Here is a 16,641-nt window from a genome sequence, read left to right as displayed (position 1 = left end):
AGCGAATGGAAAAATGATGTACAGCAAGCAACTCTATAGGTTTAGAGAATCAACAGTAAAATAAATATCGAGGTATCAAACACTTCGAAGCCTTCAGTAATGAAAGATTTTTTTAACATTAGAGAAACAATTAAAATAATCGACCATTTCATACATTTTCCAAAACTTAATTGAACACTGCTCTCACATACAGACATTTCAAAAATATGCACACAAAATAAATAGTTCTGGAAGCATCAGCGCACATATTTTGAAGCACTTTGTAAATCTATTTAATTTCAAGTATAAATGAATATTGTGTAATATACCTACGTTTCTGGAGATGAATATCAAACAGAAATGATTTAAAGACTAACATGAAAGACAGCTGAGCACAGATGACAAAAGAATGGGGCCTAATCTGGATAATTACAGCACTAAGACTAATAATTTGGTCCAAATTTAACACTTAATATCGAAATTATAAAGTTACCTCTATCTTTCATTTCACTATATCTGGATAAAGAGATAGGTAGAAGCGGGCGAGACACTAGAATTCCACTATTGGTCGTACAGGTACCACTCCGCCCCCAATTCTAACGGAGAACACCCCAGGGGATTGATCGAATGATCTCCCAGTCCTCTTAAATCTCACAGACATCCCATAAACTTAAAAACATACATGCCGTTTTCAGGTCTCGAACCTGAGTCAAAGATAAGGCAGTCTACATCACTAACCACTACATCGATCATGGCGGCTGGACTACCTTTACCTGGCGGTTATAAAAAATACTACCTTAAAATAACATATTTGGGAAGAAAAAAAGATTTTGGAAGTCAGCTATTCGGGAGTCGTTACAAAGTGCAACTTCACCGGAAGATAAAATTTTGGAACCATAGGGCTATAGAATTTTAGACTGACAGAGTTTGTACAGGGTGGCAAAAGTTCGTCTCGGTACTGCAAATACTTATTATTATAATAATTTATTTTCATTTGCTGTGAACTAACTCTCATACGCATCAACAGAAATAAGTAAATTAACAAGAAATTAGTTAATTATTCCATAAACTTTTACTTGTGTGGTTATGTAAATTAACTGTACCGATAAGCTACGAATATCCTGAATCTGCCAATCACTAAGTAGTTTCAGTACTTCTCGATTTATACTCTTTTAAAAAAAAAGGCTTAACGTATTTTAGGCTTATAAAAAGTTGAAAACGTACCGCAACTCAGGACTAAGTTACCGTTTTTACGATATTAAAATACATTAATTTAGGCTATGAAACATTCAAGAGATATTCATAAAGTTATCCAAGACGCGTATTTATTCGGATTGCATGACAGACTCGTAAACATTTAACAAAGCTTTCAGACTGAGGCATTAAATCACCCATGAATAATAAGCTAAGAAACACGACATAGTTCATATTAGCAACTTTGACAAATTTACTTCCGTCTCGCAACGAGAAACATAAAGTTAGCTTAATTCAATAAACATGTACTTAATTATGTTTGGTCAGTATCAAAATAATCCAGTTTGCGCACAGTAGAGTTGGGGATGTTTTATTTGAGAGTAATGCAATTCATTCTTATGTTGAAAAGCAAGCTCTAAGCAAAAAGAAGCCATTCGCCAGTTCTTAATTATTCTTCTAATACTTTATTGAGAGAGAATTACCTTTAATAATTACCACCTTAAAGGGCAAATTTTTCGTGATGAAATAACTGCTATTATGAAATGTAAATGCTCACTAAAATACACTACACCAGGTATTAACAAAATTAAAATTACTCGATAATTTATAATACAAACTTGAACACGAACAGCGACAAAATAAACCAAACACTCTCTTCAAAATACCATTACAACTATCATTCTTAGATCATGCAAACTGCAGTCCTTATGCTCTGGATTTTGTAATAAATGACTTAGATTCTGTAAGCGATACTTATATTATTAAAAAGTAAATTTCGAGAAGAGGATTACGATTGGATTATTATAAGCAAAAAAAATTTGCAATACTGAATAAAATAAACTTGTATACTTACATTCTGACGGTAGACATTGATGTCAAAAAATCTCAATTTGCCGCTTCAATAATACCTAGACAACTCTGAACATGGCCTGGAATTTATAACCCTACTCAATTTTAGCCTCGCAGCTTAACAGCAACCAGGTAGGTATACTTGCACTCAACCTGAATACACCTGAGAAAGGGAACTAAAGGAAAGAACATTTCACGGCTAAATTTCCATTTTAAAAAGTCCCATTGGACATTAAATGAATAACAAGAAAAACAAGTATATGTGTCATATTTGTTATTTAATGACCAATGGGAACAGATTCCGTTTCACATCCGGTGAAATTGCAAATTCCAGTAACCCCATATCTACTTTCCCCGCCTGCTCCCTTGGGACTACTCCCTCGAGGCAGTTGACAAAAGAAATTGCACAAGATAGTCTTCAGTCGCTTTGCTTAACTTAACCTGACAAAAGCAATAGATCAACGATTCTCAACCGGTAGTACTAAGAAATAAAGGGTGTACTCCAACTGCGCAAAATTGAAAATCCCCCTCCGTCCTGCTATAGTCTAACTGCGCGATTCAAAATTTCTTCCCTCCGTTGCCTACAGGGTTACAATTTAACTTTTTGAAGCCAACTGTAGCTAAGAAGAGGAAAATAAAAATAAAGAAATAGAATTGCATATCACAATCACAAGAGCAAGTGAAGAATATCTAACAAGCAGACTAATTACTTGAATAACAGTAATAAATGCGAGGCTAAACAAAGAAAATAAAAGGTATTGATAAAGATACATATTAACATTACATCTTTCACTAATTACTATATTAAAGAATATTATAATAATATCATAAATTAAATAATTATAAAGCACACCAATCATATTTTTATAAATTATATCAATAATAGTCAAGATGTCTGAACTAGACTGGATAATTTAATATAGTTCACTGGCGTGCAAAAGATTGTTCCATGTTAAAATGTGCTAGAAATATTTTTTGTTAATTAATTAATCATGTAAATTTTTGCAGAAGTTAATAGTTAAAAAAAAAAAAGCTTAGCGTGAAATCTATAACAACATTACTATGTGTTTGGAACCCTGACCCATAAATTGTAAATAAATTTAAATTATCATGCTAATAAGTTTTTTCTAAAATTTGTCTAGAAGAAAAGAATTAGATAAACAGTACTGCAAATTAATATAATCAATCAGGCCTCTCAATAAATAAAAGCTTATTTTTTTAACCAAAAATTATGAACTGGGATGCAAACGTTTGCGTAACATACTTGGAAATAGCTGAATATATAATTAATTAGACACGCATCATTAAATTAATAACAAGCTAATTAACAGTAACATTAAGCTTAATTTCATTCAATCTAAAACAAGCAATCGATCAGGAGCTCCGCATAACTGGAGTTTTATTGCTATTTTACGTAGATTTGCGTATAAAATAAATAGTTGCACTTATGAAACAAGTGAATAATGTACTAATAGTCAACAGAAATTAAAATACAGTGGTTAAAAATATAACTACTTGTCAGAAGGTATGCAGAGTTGCCATAGCTAGAGAAATTGAATGTTTAAAGAAAAGTCATAAAGTTAAGCACTACAGTGTGAAAAGAAAATTCTGGAATAAACATGTTAAGAAAATCAGATGGAGAAATAATCCTTAATTTATTGATATCCATACAAACCCTATGCTTTTGGAAAAAGTTGCATATAACTTGCACCGAGGTATCAATCACCGAAACAGAGTTAATTCCTCTTATTTTTTCTTATTAGAGGGGTTTTGTAAAAAGATATGCTAAGGTGAAAATTTTTGTAATATTTTTAAAGAATAAATTAAGAAAGTATTTTTACTTCATGAACTGAAATTTTTACGATACAATTTTACACAGTTAATAAGTACAAAAAAAGAAAGAGCTTAGGGATATCTGGGGTTAGAAATTCGGGTCGAACTACCAATGTTTGGTGACTTTTCCGCTTGATCGTAAGACCTTTTGAAATTAGGCTGAACAATGAATATATTAAAGAAAATAGAAGATACAGCATACGTAAGAACAAAAGTGGGTTAAATTAGGGATTTACATGGTTGGTGAATGAGTTAAACTTATCTGTATGCCATTACGAAATATTACGAATGTAGCATAAAAGCATCGGTGAAGAAGGCAATGGCAATCTAAATCATTGTAATCTAAATGTATAACATTATCAGTATCTGCTATTAATTTCAATACTGCTGAAAAAAAATTATAAATGAATTATATTGTAAACTACATGAACACGTTGCATTATATATTACAACAGTTAGAAATATTAGTCGCCTGATTTAGCGACCATCTTTGTTCATAAATAATTTCAAATAATTCAGCCTGAAAACTAGGTTGGAAAATAAGCTGCATGCTGAAGATTAAGCTTTGCCAAGGTGTTAGAAACATCTTCTATTAGTTAGAGTTAACTGGAAATCAAAATAAATATTTAAATGTTTCTAGAATTCTAGAAAATAGAAAATTTGGAAGTTTGGTTTCTAGAAAATATGGAATTTGTAGGAAAGTTAAATAGCTTAAAATAACTTCAATGACCAAAAATGGAAAGCTTAATACGGCATATATTGCAATAATATCAGTATGAATTTAGACCCACTTAAGAAATCCAATTTTTAGATTTAATAAAGATAATTTTTTAAATCAAATTAGAACTGTTTACCTAAAATGGTAAATTTGAAAGTTAAAACCATTCTGCTATCTAAAAAAATTTTTTAATAGTTATCTAGACAAGAAAACTTATTTAAGTTGTGCTACAAATCCGATATTTGATAGATTGATTATGTATCAGTTTTATGTATGTCATTAATCTATCAATTTTATTATTCAAAACTGATATATATATATAAATATCAGCAGCTAAAATCTACAACTTTTTTCCAAGAAAGTTTTTAATTCTTGCAGAGAATAAAAAAAGATCTGGCGCATTATTCTTTTAAGCATCATAAAACTTTAAAATGAGTGTAAAAGAAATTCATTTTTACTTTAGCACCCGCCAGATTTTAAACTAGTATTTGTTTTGTATGCACAATTTTTTACAATATTGACAAACGAAAATAGAGGCTTGCAGTCTCAATAAAATGTCCCATTAATGGCGATAAATGACTTTTTGTAGCACCCATCTTCTTAGGTGTGGTGTATTTGATTATGGCAAAGCACACTAGGGCTATCTGTCTAAGGGGAGGGATGCCTTCGTGGAGAACTTTCTAAGGGAAACTGGCTCGTATACACGTTACACATGGGGAAAATCACGAAAACGCCCATGCAGCCAGCCCGTTCGCGGGATTCGAACCTCAGACCGAACTACCACTGTTCAGCGACTTTACCGCTCGGCCGCAGGCACAATTTTGATAATGAACGCTTTTGTTTTCGATTCCCCGCAATTTTGCAGTTAACATATTTGTTAAGTTAACTTTAATTTGTTAAGTGGCAGATAACATTTGTTGCCAAAGTACACTTTAAGCAATGTAGCATACTGATCGATGACACGCACTCTTAGTGTGTGTGTATTTAATTATGGCAAAGCACACTAGGGCTATCTGCCTAAGGGGAGGGATGCCTTCGTGGAGAACTTTCTAAGGGAAACTGGCTCGTATACACGTTACACATGGGGAAAACCACGAAAACACCCATGCAGCCAGCCCGTTCGCGGGATTCGAACCTCAGACCGAACTACCACTGTTCAGCGACTTTACCGCTCGGCCGCTGGTGGGCCTTATCACGCACTCTTAAGTTAATAAATAATGAAAATAACAAAGTAATGTCATAGCTGCCAACCTTGAAATACGAAAAACTGGGAGCTTCCGAGATGTTTTCGTGCTGCACGGTGGCACCATTTCAAAAGAACTCCACGCAGACATATATTCACTTTACAAAGCCTTATACGATCACTGAATTATTTACAGTATGATTCTGACGTAAAAGATTTTAGTTAAATATTCTAAATTTTGTCTCCTTTGGCTAATTTCATTTTGTAATTTTCTTGTACTTTAACACTGAGAAAAGTTTGAGTTGGGAAAGGAAGTATTTATTTAATAAAATACTTCTACATATGATAAACATAAATTTAATAACTAGCGTTTGTACCGTTATGCGGATTAACGTAAATATATATAAAATAATGCGTAACTAAGTATAATAATGTAAAACTAAGTTTTAACTGATTACATATTGCTTGAATCTTTATAAAAAGTTCTAATGTTTAGAACGTTATCTTAAGACAATTTCAGATCATATACTAAAATTTAATAGTAATAAAAAGTATGCTCAAAATCATTAAATATGAGGAATCAAATTTTTTGCGATTAATTCAATAAATTTAATTTGAAATATTTTCCTTAGTAAAGACTAAAATTTAAAAACCGAGAAATTCTGTAATTCAGCGGGACGTTGAAAGACGTGATGGTTTTGATTTAGTTTATGTTCATTACCGCAAAGCAGTCAAGGGCTGCCTAAAATAAAGGCTGCCTTCGTCAGGGTCTTTGTAATGGAAACTGTCTCGTATACACCTTACACATGTGGGAAAACAAGAAAACACCCATGTAACCAGACCGTTCGCAGGGATTCGAGCCCCATACCGATCTACCAGTGTTCAGAGACTTTACCGCACGGCCACTGGTGGAGATGTGATGAAAAGGGAAATTTGATAGCTATGTTATGTGCTTTCCAATATATTTAAAGCAAAACAAAATCGTGTTCAGTCTTCATGAATAAATTCAAATTTTAGTTCTTACTTTCAATACAAGACTGAAAAACCATTTCAAAAGAAGAGAACGAATACAAAACAGCATTTTATTTTCAGGAAAAGTTTAAACTTTTTCCAAACTTTCTTTCTTAATTTCTCCGCTTTAATGGCGAGTACGATGGGCTGGCTGCATGGGAGTTTTCATGTTTTTTTCATATGTCTAAAGTGGATATAAGCCAATTTCCTTTAAAAAGTCCTCCATGAAGACACTCCTCCCCACAGACAGACAGTCTTACAGCTGCTTTGCATTAATCAATTAACCTAAACTGTTTCGAATGCTCTTCTATATGAACTTCTATAAATCTAAATTTAATATATTAAATACCTGCATTCGATGTACAGCACGAAATTCACGAATGTAAATATTCTCGACTTTGAAGCTATTGTAGAAAAACTCTTAAAATTTTCAATAACTCTTGAGATTTAAATTACAAACAGACGCGACAACCTTATGAACGAACGCTACAGTTTTAAAGCCGACTCAGATGGTATAGTGGTAACAACATGTTCAGTTTCAACGTCAAAATTGAGAAGTTTGCCCCGAGGAAGAGACCGACACAATGCTACCGATGTCAAGATTATGGACATTTTCAACATCTCTGTAAAAATCTGGAACGTTGCTGTAAATATAGTGAAAACCATAGCACCAGGAATTGCCCTAAAAAGCCAGAAAATACCCCCACCTGCTCATTTTGCGGCCAAGGATATGTCAGCAGTTATCGTATCGTGGATGTAAAGCATACCAGGAAAAGTTTGAAAGAAAAGCTAACCCCCCCCCAACTTAGCTGGACGAAGGAAGACTTTCCTAATTTAAAAAGCACAGAAGAACGTAGAGTCAGCAAGGAAACTGACGACACAGCTATACCTAGGTATAGCGAAAAAAATCAAAGGGCGAAGATTTCAGATTCCGAAGGAAGCAAGCGCTGTAACCGACTGGATTCTGGATGATAAAGTGCAAGATTTCCTGAGAAATATTGTTATGCTCGTTGAACGAATTCGCAAGGCAAGAACTGTTGCTGACAAACTTTCTGCAGGCTTCAGAGCTGTTACGTACATTATGAAAATTGCAGAAGATGAAAACTGATGTGTTCTGAGAATGTCACCTCTGCCTTTATTTCTTGAACAGCTTTCCCATCACTTAATCCATCTTCGATGCTTCTTGTCACGCGTTTTTTATTCTACTCTTCAAAATACATTCGAGTTCATCACCAAGTTATTTTTTGGTATAATTCGAAACTTCCTACTGTTCTACAAGGGGTAGGGCCTCCGGTCTAGGTACCCTGGTGTACCGAAGCACCGTTCTACTTGGAGGTGGTATAGTGGTTAGGAAGGACGCCAGCGATACCGAAGGGCCAAGGTTCGAATGTCGGAGAAGGCATGGTTGTAAACGTCCCTTCATAGGAGGCAAAGGTGGCCATCTATTAGGTACCTTCACAATAAAGTGGTCACCACTTTCAGCCTTAGGAGTGGCCAATGTCGAAAAGTCAAGTACCCGCCGTTGGGAAGGAAAGAAAAAAAGTTTAACTTTTTAAAATTTTCTCTAAAGTCAATAGTAAGCCACATTTATTTTTGGTCAAATCTTAGTTTTTGGTAATATTTCAGTGTCAGAAATATGAAAAATCAGCAATGCTCTAGCCCAGATTCGGCTGGCTTTACCCCGAAGGCAAATTATAAGGAAATAGAAATTTTCTCACCAAGTTGTGAGTGATTCTAAATAACAATGGCATGTAGTTAATAAACTTACAATCATTTTAAACAAGCTTTATTCATTTGAATTATTAATATAAATTCATTATCATATTAAGTTCAATTACGATTTCATATTTTTTGAACATGTTTAATGATAATATAATACACCCAAACGTAAGTAAGACCTCATATGATTAAAAATCTAACCCTGTTCTGGGCTTCTTCTGAAGACGAATTAATAAAACGTTTTAACGGTAATTAGTTTTATTCTGTTAATTTTCTTCTTTAAAATGCTTCCCCGAGAAGAAAATACGCTTTAATTACTTCTACGCACTAAGCAGACTTCAAATATTATTTTTTAAGTTAGCAGGCGTGAATTAATTACTCAATAAGGACAAACGCAGGGCATATCTGAATGACATACTTGAAAGTGCAAAACCTAACACTGGCTGCAAGGCATACATAGAAAGCAAAAGATTAATACTAGTATCATGAAGGAAATCTCTGAAATTATTCATATTGCTTATGAGCAGTTAAGCTGATTTAAAAGAAACTTTCTCTTTATCTAGAAAATAAGCCAATACAGTGTTTATATTAATCAACCGCCATATCAAATAATGAGATACATGATAAATAAAGGAGGAATGCGCAGGTGTCTTGAAGGTAACGACCTCGGTATAACCTCTATTATGTGAATGTGGGCCGAGATTGCTACGTTTCGGGCAAGATATAGAAGCAAATGAACTTACGTGAGGGGAGGGATAGTACCTACACGTGTAAGATACATTAAATGTACGACAAAAACGGTGACGGAAGATTAACAAATGACGTTCTTCGAAGTCTTCATCTAAATACAAAGATGTATTATCTCCAGGATTAAAAAACAATACAAAGGTAGAAAAGTGAATCAATCCTATGATATCACCGTCTGGTAAACAGTACAATGCTGTTCCTCTGAAAACACTCGTCATACTGACAGTAATTATGTTTTTTATACTTTGCTGTAATTAAATTTTATTTTCCTGAGGCACAAAATACGCACAGTAAAATTTTTAGTAGTAGTATATTATTTTTATAAGAGAATGTGAATTAGCATAAGCTCAAAGAAGTAATAGGACGGAAATTTGTGAATCTTAATTAAGAAAACCATGAATATTTTAATTCTCAGAAAAGATGCCAGAAAAAAAAAAAAAAAAAAACACAGCTAGAACAAAATAAAAATACAAATGAATGATAAGATTCTAGACAGCAACGAGGGGGGGGGCAGAGGCTATAGCGATAGCAGACACGCAAAAATAAACCTATTTCATTTAACATTAAAAAAAGTGAACAGATATGTATGCATACCTGACTTTTAAATTTAACTCGAAAACTAGTACTTCCAGTCCACATATTTTCCTGTGCCATTGCTGTGAGCTGTAGAGCTACAGATAACTAACTGGTTTTTGGGTTAAGCACTTCGACTTATCTCAGAGTCTGAGTTTTGAAATCCGTTCACAGGCTCGTGAATAATTGCAACCCATTTTAAGGCCAATTAATTTTAAATTAAGACAGAAAATGTGAGTAAAAAAAGTGAAGACACTTCCCCTGTGAAAAAAATTGGTTAATGATATCTTTTTCTATCACAAACTTTTATTTCTCCGGAAAAGAATTATGTGCTCGAAATCTTAAAATTCTTCCCAATGAGTACTGTGAATACGATCTAGTTTCTCTAAGAAAGTCCTCCTAGAGCGCACCCCTCGTCTTCAACAGATAGCTCCGATGTGCTTTGCCAAAACGGATTAAACAAACTTCCTCAGATCCTTTCCTCTTCCTTCTTTCACAACCAATAACAAAGAAGAACATAACCTAAATAAAATCTTACAATATATTACGGTAATTATGTCAGTCTGAAATTAAAATTATCTAGAAGTTGACCAAAACACCAACATCAGATACTGCTTGTTTTCTAATTCGATAGAAAATACTGCTGCAGGCAAATGGACAGTGTACAAACAGTACATGAGCAGAAAATTTACTTGCCTCTAATATTTTCTTCAATTAAATTCGATTATCGCTTTTACATGATTAAATTAGAATCATATTTTTCGAAATCAATACATACATACGCGATTGAAGCTAGATAAACACTAAGCCTATATAAGTATATTTGCCCTCGGGTGTAACAAACATTACTTGGATTGCAATAAAACGCATGGCACTTTTTCCTTTATTTAAAAACAATCGCAGTAGCAAAACAATTTTAAAATCTTATTTATAACAGTGATGAGCTTTTCTTCATTTTTAAGAAATAGATCAACTCTCAAAAAATTATTTTCTTACAAAATGTATAAGCCAGGTTTGACTGCCTTTAGAAGACTAACTAAAAAAAAAAAACTCAAGCATGGAAATTTCTAAAGATCAAACAGTGTAAATTTGAGATGAATAAATGCTTCAAATATAAAAATTTCTTAGCCAGCTATTATTGCACGTTGAACACTTTTTTAGACAACAATAGCAAAGGTCTGAGACCTCTAATCTGCAAAAATTATTTATGAACTACTAATAATACTATATTAATATGAACTAAAATGATTATGAACTAAAAAGTAAAGTACTCAAAAATTTATTTGTTTATTTTTTGCCAAAAAAAGTACTCTTATATGAATTAGCACAAATAATATTAATTTAATGGCCAAAACGTCTTTTTTTTTTTTTTTTTTTGACAAAGTGAACTGGATTAGATTAGGGTAGATCAGAACAACTTATGAATCTAATCCCAGCACGTCAGAGCTAATACTTCCACAAAATATCAAAAGTTTGGTCTATAAATCGTCATAGCAATCAGTAATACACATTGAAGATGTATTTAAAAAGCCGTTTAATGAAAGCCCCAGTATCCAAAAACTCTGAAAGCAAAGAGCTTAATTTAAAATATTGTTGAGTACTTCCTTATGCAATGTTAGGTAGACAAGTTATGAAATTCTGCCAAGAGACCTTCAATGGCAGTAAATAAAATGATTGGCAATAGGGATGTCCAACAAGAAAATTTTTGTTTCCTTAGCTCAGATGCTTAAAAATTTGTTAATATTTTCTGTGCTTGTGAAGGGAAAATTTTCAGTTGAAAGATCTGCATCCATTTCAGAGAAGAAAGGGATTTTATGAATAAGCTTACTTAACTTGAGGCCATCTGTTATTCTCAGAATATTCTCTATTGTTCAAAGCGACATAATGCGTAAGATTCCAAGGATAAAAGACTATTTACAGAAGCGTTAGGTAGACAGAAAATGCATGCCAAGATGCCCTACGCAAACATAATCGCATGCTAGCGTGAAATTATCTATATTTTAATATGAAACATCTCAATTTTGTTATGCTGTGAAAACTGACCGGCTTAGCATCGTAGCTTTCTACACTTCTCTCTGTTGAAGGTTTATATAAAGCTTCACTGAATTCTAAGAAATAATTTTACAGCTTGCATTTCATGAAAAACTAGAGGGGTGAGTTTTGTAAAATAATCTATTACATAGTTCTGTGATATAGCACATTCAGACTTCTTAAATTTGAAAAATAAAATTTAATTTTTTGCCAATGATCTGAAAGTACACTAGGAAAAAAAAAAAATAGTTTCTTTTAGATGATATTTCAAGGTTTTACTTTAACAAACTTTGTACTTCAGAGAAAATAAAATTTATTTTAAAAACAGTGTTGCGTAAGTTTTGACTCATTCGGACAACTAAAATTGTTTCAAAAATTTACATTTCAAATACTATTACGGTTATTTTTGAAAAAATAAATATTACAAAAAGTAAGCCAAGAAGCTGGGTTACAGTAAAGTAAATTTATTAAATACAAAATACATATCACAAATGATGCATAGTTTGATACGGATATGGCACAGATTTTTGTTTTAAACGACTTGTATATTACTTATGCGTCACAGCGGTCACACGATTAATTCAAATAAATAAAATCTCACTATTATTTTGCACTGTACAAACACTTTGTTAATAAATAACAATTCCTTTCTCTCCTTTACTCTTATTATTAACTGGAACGGCCGTGGTCTAAGACCCCACGATAAAATTATAACCAGCCATTAATAGAAATGATGAAAAAACTCATTTTAAAATAAAATACGCTCAAGATTTTCGCAGAAAATCATACGGAATAAAGGTACGGAAATACTTATGATATTGCTTAGGAAAGTTTTGAATATGCTCGTTTGCTATGCTCGTGTGGTACCCGGAGAAGACCAACGTTTCAAATATAGGTGGTTAATAAGTTCGGTAGGTTTTAAAATCAGTTTTGCTTGTCACTATTGCCTGTCATGTTTCACTGAGAATGGATCTCAAAATACTTATCTAGTTCTCAAAGGACTGCAACTACAATGTATAGTGTCTCCACATATTAAGTGATCGATAAAAGAGCAAGAAATTACTTTAAAATAAATAGGTGGATTGTGCTCACAGCTTTACTTCCGGAGTTTATCATCCCCACCTGAACAAATTGCACACTATTCTTTTAATCTTCCAGTATTCTGCACAGAAGTCGCAAAGCTATTTCCCACCGAAGGTTAGGTTACGAGTCTTTCGGAGGAAAGGACTGGGTGTTATGCCGTACGCAAACACAGTAAGTAAAAACAAACAGGGTCATGGCATAACTAACCAGATAATCAGAATTTGCCCGCGTGTTTCACTTTATTGCCGAGAAGCGCGAGTGTTCCATGAAAAAAAAATCGTCGGTCTGTAATATGCCAATTTAAAAGCAGATTAATGTAAGGTTTTACTGCAATTTTCCGCACCATACAGTTGTACAATGAAAGATTTTAAAGCGGCAACATGAAAATATGAAGAAAAAGACAAAGGTACAGCTTTATTTAATCAAAATAAATCCTCCCTGTATCAGGCAGTATGCTAACGGGATAGCTTATTTCACAGAACCGACATACAAAACACTAGTTTTCTTTACATACCTTATTATGATTAAATAAGTCATCCCGGGCTATATGGTTTTGAACATGCCGTCTTGCAAACTCGACATCCGATTCCGGATAAATCATGGATGCTTCAACACAGTATCGCACCTATTTACAATAGAAAAACTAAAATTCTTCTTGAATGGATGAGAGTTGGGAAGGAATGGTACTAGATCATCCAAATCAATTTCCTGAGATATTTTTAATCGAAACTGGGATGGTGTTTAATACACCATGAAAAAGCTCACAAAGAGTGTTTGCCTAAGAGAGAGAGATGCCTTCGTAGTGAAGGGTTTTCTGGGAAGAGTTTGTTCTAGACGTTTTTGTTAGATTATGACAAAGCATACAAGAGCTATCTGCGTAAGAGGAGGTAGTTTCATGCAGGCATTTCTATGAGAAACTGGTTCACATTCACGCTACGTAACTTTGAATCTGGGCCGAACAATCGGTGTTTAGCGGTCTAATCCACTCCCCCACTTGTGTACTGGAACTGGTTTTCACTCACATGGTACATCGAGGAAATATCATGCAGCCGGCCTAGGTCGAACCTAGGCTAATATTCAACAGTCTTATCCCCTTTGCCATTAGTAGACTAAAACTGTGATACAGCTAAGAAAATAACGTGGCACTTTCACTTCTGGTACCCGGGGTCATTGATCAATGACAAAGACACTTTCTAACCCCACTTATTATTGAAGAAATAGTTCGAATGTGGCTACGTGTTCGAACATATAGATTAGCAATATGAATTAAAACGAAGCATAATTTTCCCACCACGTCAGATCACGTTGCTTTCACTACCGGTATTCCTTTCTTAGGCGAGGGAAAACTTTTTTTTTCCCTCCGGCCCCATTTTTAAATATTATAATGTTCCAGAATAAAATTTTATCCATGAATCCTTACTTCAATAAAAAAGATATGTTCGTCATACAAGATGCCATTTTGTATCGTCAACAGTAGCGGTGCAGTTCAGAATGAAATGTGAATATGAAATACAGGCTTTGCCAGAAACGATTAATGAGGACAAATACAAGTGCAATAATTATTTCATGAGGAAATAATGTGTAAGAGAGGTATTCATGCTACATTTAATGGTAATTAGGCTACATTTTCGTAAACGTACCTTGATAACTGAAGTAATTAAGTTTCCAAAATAAATCAAATCAAGAAAATGACAATCGAACAACGATAATCACTTGCGAAGAAGTACATTTCCGTCACAGTTTTTAAATGCAAGTTAAACCTTTTAATTCTGAACCTTCTTTCGATACCCTTCATCGCATTTCCATCTTCCTCAACACAAGCAAAAAGCAGATTTAACAAGTCCTAACTCTTCTTTCAAAGCATGAGCAGCTATCAGATCATAAACATTTATATTTGTGATCAGAGATGGAATTATTTTGGGAATATATGCAAGGTATTCCACTAAAAGTGATTTCCACTAAAGGTGAATTCCACTAAAGGTGAAATATCTTTAGTGGAAGATTTTCTAAGAAAATGAGACATTAACATTCGAAAGAAGATCATAAAAATTCCCATGAAGACTAGAATCTGGTATAAATGATTTATCCAATGTTATTATATATTTCACACTACAGATAAATGAAAAGCAGTTTTCATAAATGATAAAATTCTCAAAAGATTTATTCGATATGAAAAATTTTCACTTTTTCTCCCCACTGTCATTTCCACATAAATACTACCTCTAGTACACTAGATGACCTAAAAATATACCAGGGGGACTGATTAACGCATCATGTGCGGGTAATGGGACCAGCCTTCATGGACAGCTTTCTACTTCTTATGCAACGCATCGTGAAAAACCCATGGAGGTAAGAAAGGACTAACTTCCTACATCCATGGAAAAACCACGGGTACACACAGCCATTCCGTTCGCAGAAATCTGAAAACAGTGGAATTATGCAGTGATCTTATCTAATTCGGTCCTTGGTGGGCGCTCCACTAATAAGTGAACGAAATATAACATTATTTTACTAGATGTAAATAAAAGGGTGAATTCATATAATCCCGCTGTGACGGCAAATTTTTCCGTCGCAAAATGAAAATTTTTAGCTCAAAGGTTATTTCAGAATTCAAATTATTATTATTCCAGTTACTGAAAAGAAGTAAATGATAATGGCGATATCAAAATGTAATTTAATAAAAGAAAGATGCACAAAAGTACTTCAATGCAGCTATTTGTCACCAGCTTAGAAATTCCACCAATTTTCAATTGTTTTGCCGTTCTACAATGTGAACATAAAAGCGAGAAAAGTCCACATGACCTTTAAAAATAATCAGGCGCGTTGTAATGCTAATTATATTGAAATATCGACTAAATCAGTGCCATTTCCGTTTTCCCTCGATTAACAATTAAAAGAGACAACAAAATAGTTCATTATTTTTTACAAATTTGGGCAAGAGATGTATTGTAATTTAGGACAGAAAGTTTTGGCAACTAACTTATTTCCTCCGACAGATGCCATAATGTCTTCCAGAAATCTTCACAAAAGCTCTGCTTCTTCATTTTTCAAGAATCTTCATGGTCAAATGTCAGTTCTTTAACCAAGAAAAAATTCTATTTGTTTTTCCATACATTTTGGTGTAAGCCAGTTTCCAATATCTTCTTTCGCTGCAACGAAGATACGGTGCAACTATAATTCAACTTCGTAAAGCAAAACCACCAGCTGAACGCAGGAGGAGATTAGATTCATATTTAAAACAAGCAAAGGAAAAAAAAAACAATAACAAAAATCGAGGAATTTATTTTAGCCTAAACAACATACACTGCAATGTACACACTTGAAACAGTTTTAATTTTCAATGCAGAAAATAGCAATTTTAAAAAATTAGTCAAAACTTAAAACTTCTAACCCATTCGGACATATTTACGTAAATTTTTTCAATTCTTTTTCGATTGTAGTTAACATTTTTAATTTAAAAAATGGGGGGGGACATATAATAAATACAATATAAACAGCAGTTTGTCGACTAGCATCTAAAATTACCTGTAAAGTCCCAATGGGTTCATAAAACAATGAAAATATATATATGAGCCAAAAAATCCTTACCTTCGTATACAAGAAAAAAAAAAGATTACTTGTCAGGTGCTCAACTGTCAGCTCATGAGAGAATTTGAACCAGCGAAACCATAGGAACATTATATTTCACTTACCTTTGTTTTGTGAATACTACGAGATCACA

At 33.4% G+C, this 16,641-nt stretch overlaps 1 protein-coding gene across 5 annotated transcripts in view; it reads right to left on the bottom strand.

The window, feature by feature from the left end:
- The window catches only part of LOC118198679 (uncharacterized), a 358,828-nt gene that overhangs the window by 274,692 nt on the left and 67,495 nt on the right, over positions 1 to 16,641 (bottom strand). Inside the window, exon 3 of one of the 5 annotated variants that reach the window (XM_035370443.2) lies at positions 15,901 to 16,069. The exons of the other annotated variants lie outside the window; for them this stretch is intronic. Within the exon in view, the coding sequence (XP_035226334.2) occupies positions 15,901 to 15,923 (23 nt within the window). The 5' untranslated portion in view covers positions 15,924 to 16,069. The remainder of the gene's footprint in view (positions 1 to 15,900; positions 16,070 to 16,641) is intronic. 5 annotated transcript variants of the gene reach the window in all.

This window comes from Stegodyphus dumicola, chromosome X1, assembly GCF_044657685.1.
Source record: "Stegodyphus dumicola isolate Sdum_Otavi_A_Nest chromosome X1, ASM4465768v1".
Classification (NCBI taxonomy): Eukaryota; Metazoa; Arthropoda; class Arachnida; order Araneae; family Eresidae; genus Stegodyphus; species Stegodyphus dumicola.
The sequence above is the reverse complement of the archived record's forward strand: the minus strand, read 5'-3'. Positions and strand labels throughout refer to the sequence as shown.